Source organism: Schistocerca gregaria, chromosome 5 (genome assembly GCF_023897955.1).
Source record: "Schistocerca gregaria isolate iqSchGreg1 chromosome 5, iqSchGreg1.2, whole genome shotgun sequence".
In the NCBI taxonomy this organism is placed as follows: domain Eukaryota; kingdom Metazoa; phylum Arthropoda; class Insecta; order Orthoptera; family Acrididae; genus Schistocerca; species Schistocerca gregaria.
In genome coordinates, this window is record NC_064924.1 from 255,490,689 (window position 1) to 255,510,032 (window position 19,344).

At 38.4% G+C, this 19,344-nt stretch overlaps 1 protein-coding gene across 1 annotated transcript in view; it reads right to left on the reverse strand.

Annotated features, from left to right (window-relative positions):
• LOC126273309 (synaptic vesicle glycoprotein 2B-like) overlaps positions 1-19,344 on the reverse strand; it is a 124,550-nt gene that overhangs the window by 12,343 nt on the left and 92,863 nt on the right. The window contains exons 10-11 of the mRNA XM_049976852.1: positions 5,500-5,659; positions 1,264-1,391 (exon numbers count right to left, since the gene is read on the reverse strand). Coding sequence (XP_049832809.1) covers positions 1,264-1,391; positions 5,500-5,659 — 288 coding nt within the window. The remainder of the gene's footprint in view (positions 1-1,263; positions 1,392-5,499; positions 5,660-19,344) is intronic.

Below are 19,344 nucleotides of genomic sequence, written 5' to 3' on the forward strand. Positions count from 1 at the left end.
GAGCGAGATGTATGAGACACGCGAAATACCCTCAGACTTCAAGAAGAATATAATAATTCCAATCCCAAAGAAAGTTTAATGAGTTTAATAACTCATGGCTGCAAAATACTAACACATATTCCTTACAGATGAGTTGAAAAACTGGTAGAAGCTGACCTCAAGGAAGATCTTAGAAATGGTGGAACACGTGAGGCAATATTGACCCTACGACTTACCTTAGAAGACAAATTAAGGAAAGGCAAACTGACATTTCTAGCACTTGTAGACTTGGAGAAAGCTTTTGACAATATTGACTGGAATACTCTCTTTAAAATTCTGAAGATGGCAGGGGTAAAATACAGGAAGTGAAAGGCTATTTTCAATTTGTATAGAGACCAGATGGCAGTTATGAGAGTAGAGGGGCATGAAAGGGCAGCAGTGGTTGAGAAGGGAGTGAGACAGGGTTGTAGCCTATCCCCAATGTTATTCAATCTATATATTGAGCAAGCAGTAAAGGAAACAAAACAAAACTTTGGAGTAGGAATGGAGAAGAATAAAAACTATGAGGTTTGCCAATGACATTGCAATTCTGTCAGAGACAGCAAAGGACCTAGAAGAGCAGTTGAACGTAATGGACAGCATCTTGAAAGGAGGATATAAGATGGACATCAACAAAAGCAAAACGAGAATAATGAAATGTAGTCGAATTAAATCAGGTGATTCTGAGGAACTAAGATTAGGAAGTGAGACACTTAAATTAGTAGGTAAGTTTTGCTACTTGGGGAGCAAAATAACTGATGATGGTCAAGGTAGAGAGGATATAAAATATAAAACGGCTATGGCAAGGAAAGTGTTTCTGAAGAAGGCATCTGATCAAGAACAGGTCTGATATGACTTTAATTTCCCCCTTCTCCTATTTCATTCAAGACTGTTGTATGGAATGAGTTACTGTTGATAAGCCTCTGTTGTTGTTGTTGTTGTTGTTGTTGTCTTCAGTCCTGAGACTGGTTTGATGCAGCTCTCCGTGCTACTCTATCCTGTGCAAGCTTCTTCATCTCCCAGTACCTACTGCAACCTACATCCTTCTGAATCTGCTTAGTGTATTCATCTCTTGGTCTCCCTCTACGATTTTTACCCTCTAATTCTAACCAAAGTAATATTCTAACAAAGTAATATGCTGCCTGACTCTTCTTGGAACATCTGCTCTTTGTATTTTAACAGTAAACCTCTTCATGTTACATTTTTTAGAGTTCATGTAAATGTAGTAAATAAATTTGTACATACCCATTGTCATGAAGCTTATAATAATAAATGGAGTGGAACAAGTCATCCTCAGAAGAACTGGAAATGCTGTGTTCCCTATAACTGTTCCGAGCTGACCAAACATGAGAGATAAACTTACAGCTGTATTCCTGTAAAATAATAAACATTGTTTGAAACAAAAAGTAGTAGTGAAGTTGTATAATATTGTTTTTGTACATATTGACCTTTATGAGGTGACTACCTACTGAAAAAAATTATAATGTTTCCATCAGTGGAATAAAAGAAAACAGCTTATAACAGATATGAATAAATACTATTAAAATGAGTTCTTTATTTGCTTCCCCATTATTTTTTATGCTGTTAGACCAAATAGCTAACAGCCTAAGATAGGTTATAAGCAGTTTCTGGTGAGCATATTTCTCAGAACTGAATCTTAGATATGTGCATTCAAGAACTGATTAATTGAAGACACATATTATTTAGTAACTACTGTAAAGAAATGTAACAATTTAGGGAAAATGCACTGAACTGTGTTGTCAATGTTATTCCATTTACGATAGGTGAATTCATGGCAACAAAAGTGCTGTTGTCTCTTGTTTGTTAAAGTACAAAATCAAAAATTTAAATGAAATGCATAATAAAGAAAATAAATATTTTCAAATCTGGAGAGAAACAGAGTTTATTGGCAAATGTTAACAATAGCATTGAAACAACTGGTAGTGTTTTCACGAATGAACCATCAGTCTTTCAAAGGTTAGACATGTGCAGATGTGTGTGATTAAGAGAGATTGGAGCTGAGCTGACCTCTTGTAAATAGTTATCTGCTTGTGCTTATTTGAAAACAGTGGTCTCATTTGTACACACCTGTATATAAAATCACTGTTGTATCATTCACTTATTTGTAGCACCATTGTTTGAAGATAAAAGAACCCACACAAACGTCACAGATGACAGAATTGAGGTATAATAAGATGAGTAAAAATATTCCTTTTTTTTTAAGCATATGGCACAGAAATAACTGCAGCAAATGTACACTGAAGACATAGCACCTCATACTACAGTGTTTATGACTTTAAACATGGATGACTCCACAAATCAAGGAAGGTGGGCATGATGTTTTGGCTTCTGTTGTTATAGAGATATTTGATTCAGTAACTTTGTTTATTTGTGGCAACCAGTGGGCGACATTAAATTCAACAAAATATTCCAAATGTAATTTTATATTGGCTTTATGATTGTGAATGTTCACCTTCATATGGAGTATACATGTAGATTTAATTCCAGATAAGGTTCTAGACAATACGATTTGATTACTCACAGAGTTCAATGAATGTGTAGCAATTTTAAATTATCCATCAGGGTACAAGTCAAGTGCCAGGATAATGGTAGCATTACTGTAAAATTTTCATAGATGTGCAGAGGAACTTCTGTCATAAAAGATCGCATAAACATTCTAAGTGTGAGCTTGGCCTTTTTAAGTCCCTTCACATCTGAGAGCAGACAGGAGCACTTGGCAGATTTAATTTAGTATAACACCACAATATCAGATGGTGAACTGTAGATGAACCATAGTTCTGTAATAGTACACATCAGTTTATACATTTCCAGAATTTTCACTCTGCAGTGGAGTGTGTGCTGATATGAAACTTCCTGGCAGATTAAAACTGTATGCCAGACTGAAACTCAAACTACAAACCTTTGCCTTTTGCGAGCAAGTGCTCCATTGACTGAGCTATACCCAAGCCTGACTCACAACCTGTCCTCACAGCTTTACTACCACCAGTACCTCATCTCCTACCTTCTAAACTTCCCAGAAGCTCTCCTGTGAACCTCAAAGAACTAGCACTCCTGGAAGAAAGGATATTGTGGAGACATAGATTAGCCACAGCCTGGGGGATGTTTCCAGAATGAGTTTGAGTCTTAGTCTGGCACACATTTTTAGCCTGTCAGGAAGTTTCAGTTCATATGTTAACTTTTAAATTTTTTATAATATTAGTACATAGCAAGTAGTAATAATTAAATTAATACACACATAATTAGCAACAACAAATGTGTGGTGGTGTATAGCATACTTCAGCTTTAAAGATCATGTGCTATTGTTATGAAATAATAAACAAAAAAATGAAAAATTGGAAAGATCCAAAGATGAAGTTGTCTGTATCTTATAAGTGTAGATCAACAACAACACTCCTGTGACAGATTGTGTTGTTATTTTACCATTATGTACACTGTTCAGGGATAACACTATTGCAGTTTGTCAGTCAATGTAAATGTTTTTGACAGTGTAAATTAGTTTCTTACAAGGGATTGCAATGACAGAAAGGATCAAAAGTCCTCTCTTATCCACAGCCCAAATGAAGAAGATAAGCCAGTTACAATGTAATAAGTCTCATGCAAATCATCGTTATGTATTTTTACCATTCTACAGTTTTTGAAACATGGAATATACAATAGAACTTATTATGTCTCCATCTCCTTCAGTGTATTCAGTGATGAGTGTTCTCCACTGATTTTTCTTTGACAGTGTGTCTAGAACTGATTTGTCTTAATGTTGTTTCTCTTGTATTGTTTGGCGCAAAGAAAGATACTAAAATTCAAGACTGGTTGCTACAATAGCAAACAAATTAACATCTTTCAAAACTGTTATTTGTTAATCGTATTTATGCAAGAAAATTGCTTGACATTGGTAAAATGAAGAATTCATTAAAAGCAGATTACCAAAACCAACAAAAATTTAAGTAACATGTGAATACATTTTAATCAAAATGAAATACTAGTGCTTGTTAACTCATTTCACATTAAAAGGTACCAGAAAGAGAAGAATGGTTTGGATGATTAAAAGCATGAATATCAGAAGATGCAAATTCAGATGGAGTGGAACTGTGAGAAATGAGGAAGTGATCAAATGTTTTTATTGTTTTATGTGCCAAATTCAAGGGGCATTCAATAAGTAAAGCAATACATTTTTTTCTGAAAGATGGTTGGTTTTATTTAGGATTCCAATACAGCATATTATTCCCCTAATCTTTTGCCTACAAAACCCTATTTTTCAACGTAAACTCCATTCAGTGTGATGGCTTTACACCACCTACTGGGAGGGCTTGTATGCTCAAATGACACCACTCTACAAGCCGACGTCAAAGCCAATGTCTTGCTCTATCAATAACATCACCATCATCCATGTACTACTCTCCACAGAGTGCATCCTTCATTGGGCCAAACAGATGGAAGTCAGAAGGTATGAGATTCAGGCTGTAAGATGGATGAGGAAGAATAGTCCAATGAAGTTTTGTGGGCCCCTCTCAGATCCGCAGATTTGTGTGAGGCCTTGCATTGTCACAGAGAAGGAGAAATTCATTTGGATTTTTGTGGTGCCAAACACACTAAAGTCATTTCTTCAATTTTCTGTGGGTATCACAATACACTTCCGAGTTGATTGTTGCACTGTGGGGGAGAACATCAGATAGAATAAGACAACTGCGATGACTTTACTGACTGAAGGTGCAACTTTGAACTTTCTCTTGAGAAGAGAGCTGATGTAATGCCACTCCATGGATTGCCATTTTGTTTGTGGTTCGAAGTGATGAACCCATGTTTGATAACCTGTGGTGATGTTCAAGAGAAAATTGTTGTGATCAGCCTCAAAAAGCACCAGCAATTCTGCACAAGTGGTCTGTTGTTGCTCTTTATTGTCTTCTGTTAGGCAGTGAGGAACCCAGCAGGTGCACACCTTTGAGTACCCCATCTGGTGGATGAGTATGTCAGCACTACCAACGGAGATGTGTGGCTGAGCAGCGAGGTGCTTGATTGTGATCCATAGATCACCTCGAATGAGAGCACCTGCATATTCCAACATTGGGGGAGATCAGATAGGTTTACACAACCTTGTTGCAATTATGAGAGACACCTTGCCCAACAACTCACTGTGCTTTGATTCTCTGCCATGTCTCCATAGACATTTTGCAATTGCCCATGAATACCTGTGATTTCCGCCAAAAGAATGTCAATGACAGCTCTCTACCTTGAATGCACATTCATCATAGACGTAATTTTGAATGCTACCTATAGCACCACCACGTACTGGTACCTCATGAAGCTAAAGAGGCTGAATGTGTCCCAACAAAATCCAAATTTTTTTCAAGTGAAATTGGCTGAGGAAAATGTGTTGCGTTACTTACTGAACACCCCTCATAAAAATTTTGGTATTGGTAACTATTTCATGATTTGACATTCTAATCGTAATTTTTATTTCTTTACCTCAGAGATGTGGGGAAGCCATCTATGACCACTGCCATGCTGACAGTATGACTAACAGCAAGTAGTGCTATGTAAATGGCCGAAAATATGATTGTCATGTCAGAATTGTGTGACCACAACAAAGCTAATGCACTGCAGCCTCCAACAGCATAACCTGTAACTGAGGAACAGATTACCATAAAAACTAAACCACTTTTAGATGTGGATGTGGGCTGGAGGAAATAGGGTTAGTTGCCTGCAACTGAAATTACTTCCAGTCCTCAGAATAAATTTATATACTTGCTAAATAATGGAAAATCCAGGATGGGATAATATATATACACTTGTTAAATATATTTGACATGCACAAGCAGGTGCACTTGTTCTTTTGTCAGTTTCTTATCCAGCTTATGTAGTCTGTATTTGCAGATATAGTGTTACATGGAGTATGAACTACAAAAATATTAATACACACAGTTAGACTGAAATGTCAGGACAGTGTAGTAGGCTGGACAACGTGATCATATATATATAAGAATGCTTTGTATTAGCTAACTCCAAAGAAGGACATTCTCTGAAACCTCAGCAAAATTTTCAATTTTGTTAGCGTCCTATCAACTGCTCTATGCTTCACTATAGGATGAGGGCTCACCTTAACGCCTTCCATTTATCCCATGTACTCAAGACTTTGTTAAAGGTGAAAGATGTTATCATGGTAAAGTAAAGCAGAAATTTAGGCCTGGATAGAGGGCTACCAATAGTGTTTTCTTCCAACTTGCCTGTACGCTACATGGAGCGGGTTGTTGAGGCTGGTAACTTGGATTGTACATACCATCCATGAATGCAACTGAGGGAGGGGGGGGGGATAAAATAATACTGATACAGTATTTAATCTCTACCACACAGCATATGGTGGCTTGTGAAGTACAGGTGTAAATTGAAATATAACAGACTGCAGTCCACGTGTTGTACTTTACAGTACATCTGATTACTAAACATCACAAGTCAATGTAATTTTGTTGTGTAAACATATGCTTTTGATCATCTCTGAATTTTCAACATATGCTAATCTTTGTATAACAATACTGGGAAACACATTTAATTTTAAAGAACAATGTAGCTTAATAGAATTTTATCAGTTATGGAACTAAGTGACTATTATGTAAACATATTTCACAATAATAGTCTTCAGTAAAAAAAAAATTAAAAAAAATGGAACACTGTTTTTTGTATAGAATGATTAAATTTTAACATTGGAGTTGTCTTTATTGTGAGGAGCTGAAATACTAATTTAATTTTCATGAAAATTGAGATATTTCAATATTAATTGTTTAAGAGGCTCATTTTATGAAATTTAACACACAAAAGCTTTGCATTTCATGAAGTAGTTAATTGGATACATGTTTTTATTTTCTGCCTACCTTGATATCAAATTGCAATTATCTATATTAATCTTGTTGACATCATAATTGACATGAAATAATAACTGTAATAAACTGAAAAGATGGTACATTGTCAAAATTCTATTACAAGGGCCAGTGTTAATCAAAAACAGACAGTAGTTAGTGGTTATAAGATAGGGATTGTGAGTAAGTAACTGTTATAAGTCTTGTAATTAATATTGAAGGTGGAAAAACCATAAATAAATCAAGAATTTTGTGAGGTTTGATGGTGAGAAGATTATTTAGGAAAAATAAAACCGCTACTACCACCTAAGACTGGAGGAAATTCCAAAAGTTATTCCAGAACATCTGAGGCAAACAAGAATAATTTACTAGTTTGATCAACATCATGGGCAGCCTCAGGCCAACAAGATAAGTATTTATATGTTTCCAGAATGAGATTTTCACTCTGCAGCGGAGTGTGCGCTGATATGAAACTTCCTGGCAGATCAAAACTGTGTGCCCGACCGAGACTCGAACTCGAGACCTTTGCCTTTCGCGGGCAAGTGCTCTACCATCTGAGCTACCGAAGCACGACTCACCCCCGGTACTCACAGCTTTACTTTTGCCAATATCCGTCTCCTACCTTCCAAACTTTACAGAAGCTCTTATATGTTAACAAATGTTGTTTTTTTTTTTTTTTTTTTGCTCAAAAAATATTATTTTCAAGTCACTTGATGTATTACAGAGTACACTGCAATGTGTGAGCTGAAATTTACAACTAATTTACATTATATTTGTGAGCAGGAACTTTTAAGAAATCAAATGAAATGAAATGACCTGGTGGCACTGATGGCCGGGAGGTCCCATCCCAGGAATTTTGGCCACAGATTGCAAGTCTTATTTCAGGTGATGCCACATTGGGCGACTTGTGTGTCAGTGATGATGAGATGATGATGATGACAACACAGCACCCAATCCATGAGCAGAGAAAATTTCCAGTGCTGCTGCATTATCAGTTCACAAGAAATTAGTTTATTTGTACTGTTCTTAACTTCCCCCCCCCCCCCCCTCTGTAATCTAAAAGAATTGTGTTTGCTGTAATTAACATGTTCTGCTCTAATCCCATATCATTTACCAAGTGTTCCGTATGTACTGACATAATTAAAAAAAGTGTGTTAGATATACCATTCAGTGATGTTAACTACATCCACACTAATGACGATGATGATAAATTAATTTTTAAAAATCTCCCAATACTACCAAGGATTTTCTTGGTAAGAAGGTTCTGGAGTGGGGTATTCTCAATCTTGGGAAGACATCAGTGGCACTGCCTGAATTGGAGAGCAGACATTGAAGGAGGGTTGGCAATGTGCTAACCATATACTCCAGCATATCGGTCTTGGTAAAGGATGACATAGTTGGCCAGCAGCACATTTGTCCATGAAGCCTGATCTCAGCATTATCAAAACTACAGATATGATTTTAAGAGATTTTTTTGTGTTTTTGATATTATTGATAAGAAATATTCCTTGTACCGTGTGACTAACTGGATTATTAATATCCAAAGATATTTCTTTCTGTGTTGGTATCTGGTAGTACAGGTTTTTGATTAAGTATTTACTGTTAAATGCTTTAATCAATTGGGGTGCTCAGAGCTAATTATGTTTTGTGAAAGATAGAGCTTATGTTTTGTGAAAGATGGAGCTTATCAGTTTTTGATGTTGCTGAGCAACACGCCGCCATTTGACTGTATTGTTGATTATTTAATTAAGACCCAGGTTTCGGCCGTTTAATCTATTTTCAGGTGATTGCTAAAAGCAAAAAATGGCAACATAAAATTTCAAAACATGTAAAATGTCTTAAACAATGAATGTAAATTAGTGTATAATTACAAAATATGTATGTGCAGTTTATGTCATTAATATATTTTGCAGGACATAAAGCTTAAAATTGGCCATAAATTGAGACAAATATTCGCTCCCAACAAAATGCCAGATGTAAAAATCATTATCTTGTAAAATGTTTAGTAAATAATAGTGGGAGCATGTCATGTTTAATAAAAACAGGTTTAGATGTTTAATAAAAACAGGTTTACTTTGTTATATAAAAGATAACACATGTCCTTGAGCCATAAGGATAGTGAAATGAAAGAGTATGCATAATAAAACAACTGAATACTACGAGGGTCGGTCAAAAAGTAATGCCTCCCATTTTTTTCTACTTAAAAAAATTAAGTTAAGTGAAAAATTTGAATTTGGCGCCATTCCTCAAACCTTCTTCTGCAATCCACTGCAGTAGTAACTTTCTGTGTCAACAGGTGGCAGCACAGCAGAAGTTTGTAAGATGGCCGACATCGATGTTCGTTTGAGACAGCGTTGTGTGATTGAATTCTTGAATGCAGAAGGTGAAACGCCCATACGCATTCATGAAAGACTGAAGAAGGTGTATGGTGTTGTGACAGTGGATGTCAGCACTGTTAGACGATGGGTTCGTCGTTGTAAGGAAGCTGAAGGGCAAACACCGTTGACTGACGAAAAGCGGAGCGGCAGGCCGGTGAGTGCAGTGACTCCACACAACATTCAGCAAGTTGATGACATCATTCGTGGTGACCGTCGGGTGACTGCAGATGAAGTGTGTCGCATTATTTCTCTTAGTAAAGGCAGTGTGATCACGAAAAACAATAGCCTCCCAACACTTGCAGCGCTTCCGTTTGGAGGGAGATGAGTTTCTGAAAAAAATTATGACCGGGGACGAAACATGGGTGCATTTTTTTGAACCTGAATCAAAGAGGCAGTCAATGGAGTGGCGTCACACAAGCTCGCCGAGGAAGAAAAAATTCAAAACTGTGCGATCGGCAGGGAAAGTTATGGCAACAGTTTTCTGGGATACAGAGGGTGTGATTCTGCTTGATTTTTTGGAGCAGGGATGCACAATAAATTCTGTTCAATACGTCACAACCCTCAAAAAACTTAAAGCACGTCTTCAGCGAGTTCGCCCAACAAAATCAATGGCAGATGTTCTTCTTTTGCATGACAATGCAAGACCACACACCAGTCGTCACACCTCTGACGAGATTGTCAAAATTGGATGGGAAGTTTTGCCTCATCCCCCATAGAGCCCTGACCTGGCACCATCAGACTTCCATCTGTTCGGGCCACTAAAAGAAGCTCATCGTGGGATTCATTTTGAAGATGAGGAGGCCGTCAAAACATCCGTGCGTCAATGGCTTAGGAAGCAGAGCTGTGATTTTTACCGTGCTGGGATACATGCCCTTGTTCAAAGATGGACCAAAACTGTAGAGATGGGCGGAGATTACATTGAAAAATGACAAAATGATCCTCAATGTTGTGGTTTTCAACCTATGTAATTGCATTTAAATTTCCTGACAATTAAACGTAGAAAAAAAATAGGAGGCATTACTTTTTGACTGACCCTCGTAAAATGACTGATGTCAAAGAAATAAGGCTATTAATGTTAAATATCTTCAGGCTATATATAATTATCTTTGGGGTGGCACTGTGTACCATCATCTTTTCAATAAACATTTATACAACAGAATAAGATTTTCACTCAGCAGCAGAGTGTGTGCTTATACACTTCCTGGCAGATTAAAACTGTATGCCAGACCAAGACTCGAACTCGGGACCTTTGCCTTTCTTGGGCAAGTGCACTACCAACTGACCTACACAAGCACGACTCACAGTCCACTCTCACAGCTTCAATTCTGCCAGTACCTAGTCTCCTACTTTCTAAACTTCACGGAAACTCTTCTGCAAACCTTGCAGAATTAGCACTCCTGGAAGAAAGAGTACTGCAGAGACATGGCTCAGCCACTGCCAGGCGGATGTTTCCAGAGTGAGATTTTCACTCTGCAGCAGAATGCACGCGGTGAGGATGGGTTGCAAGGTTCTGAGTTCGAGTTTCAGCCTGGCACACAGTTTTAATCTTCCAGGAAGATTCAGATTCAAAGACAATTAATCACAAAAGAATATAGTAAGTGCCATTGATAATAAAAATATGAAAGTTAACAATAGGAGTAAAACTGCGAGGGATATGAGTGTATATTTGATTAAATGTTAAAGCAGGAAAAATCAAAATGAGTGTGTACATGTGGGATAAAATTGGGGTATTGGATGGGGGTGGGGGAAGAGGGAGTGCAAGAAACCTCAAGGGACCTACCAATAGGTGAGTGGTTGAAGCTCCAAAATGGGGGGACAGTGGTAACAAGAGACCGTGATACAAACCGACAAACAAAGCATTAAGAAAGGGGTGGGGGGAGGGGGATAGGGAAGAGTGGTAAACCATTAGATTAGGTTGGTATAGTAATGCTGGCAGAGTGGAGAGCTGGGATTAAGGGAAATGGGGAGAGACCATAAGATATGGGAGGGGGCAGGGGCTTCTTTGGTGTTACATACCACAGATAGAATCACATATGTGTATAATCTATCTTAATCATAATAGATACAGATCTTATTTATTACAAGGATGTTAACTAAGGACAGTGTGATGACAGAATTTCCAGAACATGTTGATAATCTTGACTTGACATGGGGATTATGTTTATAAAACTTCAGCTTGTTTAGGTTGTGGGTGTAAGAGTAGTAGTGAACTGGAAGGGTAGGAAGTCTAGTATTAGAAGTAGGTGTTAGAGGAGGGAGTAGGTTAAAAATGTGTGGAGAGTAGGAAAGGCGTTGTGCAATTGGAGGGGGGGGGGGATAAGTGGGAATAGAGAATAAGGTACAACTGCACCACAACAGTACAGCATCCATGCAGGCATATGATACACAATACACAAATAAAATGTACACTAAAGAGCCAAAGAAGCCGATACACCTGTGTAGTATTGTGTAGGGCCCCCGCGAGCATGCAGGTGTGCTACAGTCGATGTGGAATGCACTCGACTAATGTCGGAAGTAGTGCTGGAGGGAATTGACACCATGAATCCTGCAGGGCTGTCCATAAATCCGTAAGAGTATGAGGGGATGGAGATTCTTCTGGACAGCACGTTGCAAGGCATCCCAAATATGCTCAATAAGTTCATGTCTGGGGAGTTTGGTGGCCACCAGAAGCCTTTAAACTCAGAAGAGTATTCCTCGGGCAACTTTGCAGCAGTTCTGGATGTGTAGGCTGTCGCATTGTCCTGCTGGAATTGCTCACGTCCATCAGAATTCACAATGGACATGAATGCATGTAGGTGATCAGACAGGATGCTGTCAGAGTCATATCTAAAGTATCAGGGGTCTGATATCACTGTAGCTGCAAGAGACACACACCTTTACAGAGCGTCCACCAACTTGAACTGTCCCCTGATGACACCCAACTGTGCAACACAATTTGAAACAAGACTTGTCTGACCAGGCAACCAAGTTTCTAGTCATCAACAGTCCAGTGTCAGTGTTTACAAGTTGAGGTGAGGCGTGAAGCTTTATGTCAAGCAGTCATCAAGGGTACTCAAGTGGGCCTTCAGCTCCAAAAGCCCATATTGATGATGTTTCATTAAACGGTTCGCATGCTGACACTTGTTGATGGGCCAGCATTGAAGTCTGCAGCAATTTGTGGAAGGGTTGCACTTCTCTCATGTTGAACAATTTTCTTCAGTTGTTGTTGGTGCCATTCTTGCAGAATCATTTTCTGGCCGCAGCAACGTTGGAGATTTGATTTTTTACCGGATTCCTGGTATTCACAGTACACTCGTGAAATGGTCGTACGGGAAAATCCTCACTTCATCACTACCTCGGAGATGCTGTGTCCCATCACTTGTGTGCCTACTATAGCGCCACACTCAAACTCACTTAAATCTTGATAAACTGCCATTATAGCAGCAGTAACCAACGTAAAAACTGCGCCAGACACTTGTGGTCTTATATGGGTGTTGCTGCTGCAGCAAATTATTCTGCTTGTTTACGTATCTCTGTATTTGAATTCACATGCTTATACCAGTTACTTTGGCATTTCAGTGTATAACAGCTGTGATATGCCTGCAGAAATATAATAGTGCATTATAAATTCCATAGTCTGGAGTAGCTGGTTCTTAGTAGAGAAATAACTAAATACAACACATCTGGTTTAACTAAGCAGTAATATATCAGCACACATGTACATCATATCTTATTAGCAATGAATATAAAACCATTAAACAATGTAGACTGGTATGACTCAAAGAATGTAACATTCATATTGCCAATGACAAAAGCACCAAAATAGATGCCTTTGCACACACAAGCCCAATACAGCATCCAATGTATACAACAGTCATACAACTCATGTACACGGTTTCTTTAACAGTGTACATTAATTCATAATATCTTTGTCACACATACTGATATGGGCAAACTATGGGCAACATAGAAGTAAAATGCCTCATACTGTTTCTTGTTGCTACTCTATCCTGTGCAAGCTTCTTCATCTCCCAGTACCTACTGCAGCCTACATCCTTCTGAATATGCTTAGTGTACTCAACTATTGGTCTCTCTCTACGACTTTTACCCTCCACGCTGCCCTCCAACACTAAATTGGTAGCTCCACATCTCAAAAGCTTCTATTCTCTTCTAGTCTGAACTATTTATCGTCCATGTTTCACTTCCATAGATGGCTACACTCCATAAAATACTTTCAGAAACGACTTCCTGTCATTTAAATCTATACTCGATGTTAACAAATTTTTCTTCTTCATAATGCTTTCCTTGCCATTGCCAGTCTACATTTTATATCCTCTGCTTTTACCATCATCAGTTATTTTGCTCCCCAAATAGCAAAACTCCTTTACTACTTTAAGTATCTCATTTCCTAATCTAATTCCTCAGCATCACCCGACTTACTTCGACTACATTCCATTATCCTCATTTTGCTTTTGTTGATGTTCATCTTATACTCTCCTTTCAAGACACTGTCCATTCCGTTCAACTGCTCTTCCAAGTCCTTTGCTGTTTCTGACAAAATTACAATGTTATCAGCGAACCTCAAAGTTTTTATTTCTTCTCCATGGATTTTAATACCTACTCTGAACTTTTCTTTTGTTTCCTTTGCTGCTTACTCAATATACAGATTGAATAACATAGGGGAGAGGCTACAACCCTGTCTCACTCCCTTCCCAACCACTGCTTCCCTTTCGTGTCACTCGACTCTTATAATTGCCATCTGCTTTCTGTACAAATTGTATATAGCCTTTCGCTCCCTGGATTTCACCACTGCCACCTTCAGAATTTGAAAGAGAGTATTCCAGTCAGCATTGTCAAAAGCTTTCCCTGAGTCTACAAATGCTAGAAACATAGGTTTGCCTTTTCTTAATCTTTCTTCTAAGATAAGTCATAGGGATAGTATTACCTCACGTGTTCCAACATTTCTCCAGAATCCAAACTGATCTTCCCCGAGATCGGCTTCTACCAGTTTTTCCATCTGTCTGTAAAGAATTCGCGTTAGTATTTTGCAGCTGTGACTTATTAAACTGATTGTTCAGTAATTTTTACATTTGTCAACACCTTCTTTCTTTGGGATTGGAATTATTATATTCTTCTTGAAGTCTGAGGGTATTTTGCCTGTCTCATACATCTTGCTCACCAGATGGTAGAGTTTTCTCCCAAGGCTGTCTACTCCTGGGGCCTTGTTTCAACCCAGGTCTTTCAGTTCTCTGTCAAACTCTTCATGCAGTTATCATATCTCCCATTTCATCTTCATCTACATCCTCTTCAATTTCCAGAATATTGTCCTCAAGTACACCACCCTTGTATAGACCTCTAAATACTCCTTCCACCTTTCTGCTTTCCCTTCTTTGCTTAGAACTGGGTTTCCATCTGAGCTCTTGATATTCATACAAGTGGTTCTCTTTTCTCCAAAGGTCTCTTTAATTTTCCTGTAGGCAGTATCTATCTTATCCCTAGTGAGATAAGCCTCTACATCGTTACATTTGTACTCTAGCCATACCTGCTTAGACATTTTGCACTTCCTGTCGATCTCATTTTTGAGACGTTTGTATTCCTTTTTCCCTGCTTCATTTACTGTATTTTTATATTTTCTCCTTTCATCAATTAAATTTAATATTCATTCTGTCACCCAAGGATTTCGACTAGTCCTCATCTTTTTGCCTACTTGATTCCCTGCTGCCTTCACTATTTCATCCCTCAAAGCTACCCATTCTTCTTCTACTGTATTTCTTTCCCCATTCCTGTCAATTGTTCCCTTATGCTCTCCCTGAAACTCGGTACAGCCTCTGGTTCTTTCAGTTTATCCAGGTTCCATCTCCTTAAATTCCCACCTTTTTGCAGTTTCTTCAGTTTTAATCTACAGTTCATAATCAATAGATTGTGGTCAGAGTCCACATCTGACCCTGGAAATGTCTTAAAATTTAAAACCTGGTTCCTAAATCCTTGTCTTACCATTATATAATCTATCTGATACCTACTAGTATCTACAGGGTTCTTCCATGTATACGACCTTCTTTCAGGATTCTTGAACCAAATGTTAGCTATGATTAAGTTGCGCTCTGTGCAAAATTCTACCAGGCGGCTTCCTCTTTCATTTCTTAGCCCTAATCCGTATTCACCAACTATGTTTCCTTCTCTCCCTTTTCCTACTATCGAATTCCAGTCACCCATGACTATTAAATTTTCGTCTCCCTTCACTATCTGAATAATTTCTTTTATCTCATCATACATTTCATCAATTTCTTCAGATCAGACAGTCATCCAGCCTGTTGCCCCTGTAACTACTGAAAAGGCTTCTGCTCCTCTTCAGGAAGCACACGTTTGTCTGGGCTCTCAACAGATACCCTTCCATTGTGGTTGCACCTACGGTACAGCTATCTGTATCATTGAGGCATGCAAGCCTCCCCACCAACGGCAAGGTCCATGATTCATGGGGTGGAGGGGTGGGCTAAATCATATCATGGCCATTAATGTTGATTGTACATAATAAAGGTTTTGGCATTTTCCATCAGCTAGCATATTTCTTTAATTTACTCTTGTGTGCATCTGTTCTTGATAAGATGTGATGAACATTATTCAGTGGTGTATACAGTTGTGTTAAAGTACAGTTCTTTTATTAGGAGTTTGTCAATAAGGCTCTACTACCACACATCTTACAGTTATAATGTGTTTATATGTTTATTCATGAATATCATAGTTATCATACATACCCCATTTTTGTAGTGTATCTCAGGTGCCCACATTGCAACATATTGATGTGAATGTATGTGAAAAAAAATGAAAGAAATGGTCTGTTAAAATCCTTCACCTCAAAAGTTCCAAATCCGAATAACTCTTTACTCACAGCCAATGTTGTAATGTAATATTTTCTAATATACTGTGCCTGTAGGCTTGCATCATACCCACAGTATTTAACTGTCTTGCTATTTGTTACTATAACGTGACATATTTTATTTCTATGTTGCCTTTAGTTTTCCCTTATTAGTAAGTGTGACAAAGATATTATGAGCTAATGTACACTGTTAAAAAAATCCAAGAACATGAGTTGTATGAATATTGTATATATTGGATGCTGTATTGTGGATCGTGTGTGCAAATGCGTATTTTTTGGTGCTTTTGTCATTGGCAATGTGAAAATTACATGTTCTGTGAGTCACACCATATCTACAATGCTTAATGGTTTTATATCTATTGCTAATAAGACATGATGACATGTGTACTGATATATTACTGCTTAGTTAAACCAGATTTGTTTTATTTAGGCATTTTCCAGCTAAGGAGCAATTACTCCAGACTATGGAAATTATACTGCAGGCATATAATAGCTGTTAAATATGTTACATGTGTATTGTGTATCATATGCACACATGGATGCTGCACTGTTGTGGTGCAGTTACAGTACCTTATTCTGTATTCCCATTTATCCCCCCTCCCCCATGGCACCCCCGTTTACTGCCCACCTTTCGTACTCTCCATGCATTTTTAACCTCCCCCCTCCTCTAATACCTACTTCTAATACAAGGTGTAGCGTGGGACCTTCCTTATTTGAAACATGCGGCACATAGTGGCTGTTACTCATTGTTGTGTGGGCTTCAGTGGAATTAAAAGAGCGAGACATAATTAAAAAAAAATAATAATAACTTTAGTAGTGATCATGCACTGGGCAAGAGAGAAACCCGTGTTCGTGATTGTGGCCTACTTTTTGAATGGACATTTGGTCATCAGAACACAGTGTGCATTCAGCAAACAGCTCAACATCATGCTTGCAGGTCATGTTCCTGATGGGAAATCAATTGTTATGTGGGTAGACACCGTAATGGGCACTGAAAGCATGCAGAAGAAGAAAACAGTACTTTCAAGAACCACCAGAACACCTGGAAACATTTAGAGGACAAGTACGTCAATTTTGAATTCCCCGAAGCGATCTGCATGCAAACATACAGCTGCCCTTGCAATTTCTGAATGCACAGTGAGACGTATTCGTCATGAAGAATTGAAATTTCATCTGTATAGACTGTCAGTGGGGCACACACTTCATCCACGTGATTTTCTTTCACGAAAAAATGCATGTGAAGCATTGATTGATGAGCTGCCTCATGACACCATAGTGTTCTTCAGTGACAAGACAGTTTTTCATTTGTCTGGCTGTGTAAATAAACAAAATATGCAGTATTGGAGTGGCACAAACACCCGTGTGCACTATCTAAAGTTGGCATTATAGGCCCATGGTTTTTTGAATATAATAATAAGGCAGTGACGGCATTATGTTCAGATGATTGAACAGTTTTTTCTTCCAGAACTTGAAGAAATGGATGTAGATGATGTCTGGTTCCAACAAGATGACACCACAGCTCACACGGCATGAATATTGATGACCATGTTGCACAAACACTTCCCTGATAGTCTCATTTCTTTGAGGGGCTATCTGCAGCGACCACCACGTACACCAGATTTAGCACCCTGCGACTTTTTCTTATATGGTGATCTAAAATCCTTTGTGTATACCAATTGTTCACAAACCCTGGCTGAGCTATGGAACAATATTCGTGTTGCTATTGCCAACATCGACAGAGACTTGTTGGAAAATGTCCACCAAAACTTCCAATTTTGACTCACCAAAATGGTTCAAATGGCTCTAAGCACTATGAGACTTAACATCTGAGGTCATCAGTCCCTTTTGACTCTCCAAATGCATTGAGAAAAATGGAGGCCACCTTCAAGGTATCATTTGGAAAACTTAATAAACAATACTTTAGACATTACTCTTTGTAAAGAAAAAAAATTAAATTGATGTCTCTAATACTTTCCGATTTATGATTTTTTAAAGTAAGAAAGTTCCTGCACCACGTTCGAAACTACATTTTCTGTCCTTCCAATTCAATTTTGTTCTTACGTCCACAACACAAACCTGCAGCAAGTATTATATACATGTCAAGTCAAGATTATCTACATGTGCTGGAAATAATGTCATCATACTGTCCTTAGTTAACATCCTTGTAATAAATAAGATCTGTATCTATTGTGATTAAGATAGACTATAGACATACATGATTCTATAGGAGGTATGTAACACCAAAGTAGGTTTCATTAGGAGTTTTTCCTAATAAAGGGCAACTACTCTATTTTATGCAAGAGTGATGCATTTTTACAATTCCATAAGCACAGCGTGATTACTATACATTTTCTTACTTTTACTGTATTTCATAAATATTGCACTGTGACTGCAGTCTCATGTTTTCTATCCACCTTGGACACCCCTATCCATGTCTGCCTGCCCCCCCCCCCCCCCCCCCCCTCCCCCAACCCTCTCACCCGTTCCTTAACACTTTGTTTGTCGGTATATATCACAGTCTCTTGTTACCCCTCTCCCCTCATTTTGGAGCCTTCAACCAAGTTTCTTGCCCCCGTCGTCCGCAACCAACACCCTTAACTCTATCCTACATATACACTCTCATTTTGATTTTTCCTACTTTAACAATTAATCAAATATACACTCATATCCCTACTGTAATTTTATCCAGACCCCCATCCATTTCCCTTATATATACCCACCTCTCCAGCATCCATTTACCCCTTCCCACCCCACCCGTCAACTCGCCATGGCCCCTCCTATCACAGTTTTATTTCTATTGTTAACTTTTGTATTTTTATTATCTATGGCATTTACTTTATTCTTTTGTGATTAATTGTCTTTCAATTTTATTTCATTTTGTTCATTTTAGACTTAGGTTACTCATCCAACTTAATGTGAGTTCACTATAATAATGTCGTGTGACGAGGGCCTCCCGTCAGGTAGACCGCTCTTCTGGTGTAAGTCTTTCGATTTGACACCACTTCGGCAACTTGTGCATCGATGGGGATGAAATGATGAGGATTAGGATAACACAAAACCCAGTCCCTGAGCGGATAAAATCTCCGACCCAGCCGGGAGTCAAACTCGGGCCCTCAGGATTGACAGTCTGTCGCGCGGAATGTGGGTTCACTTACAGCTGTTGACAATTGGTTGTATACATCTTTATTGTAAAGATGATGGTACCCAGTGCCACCACTCCAAAGATAAT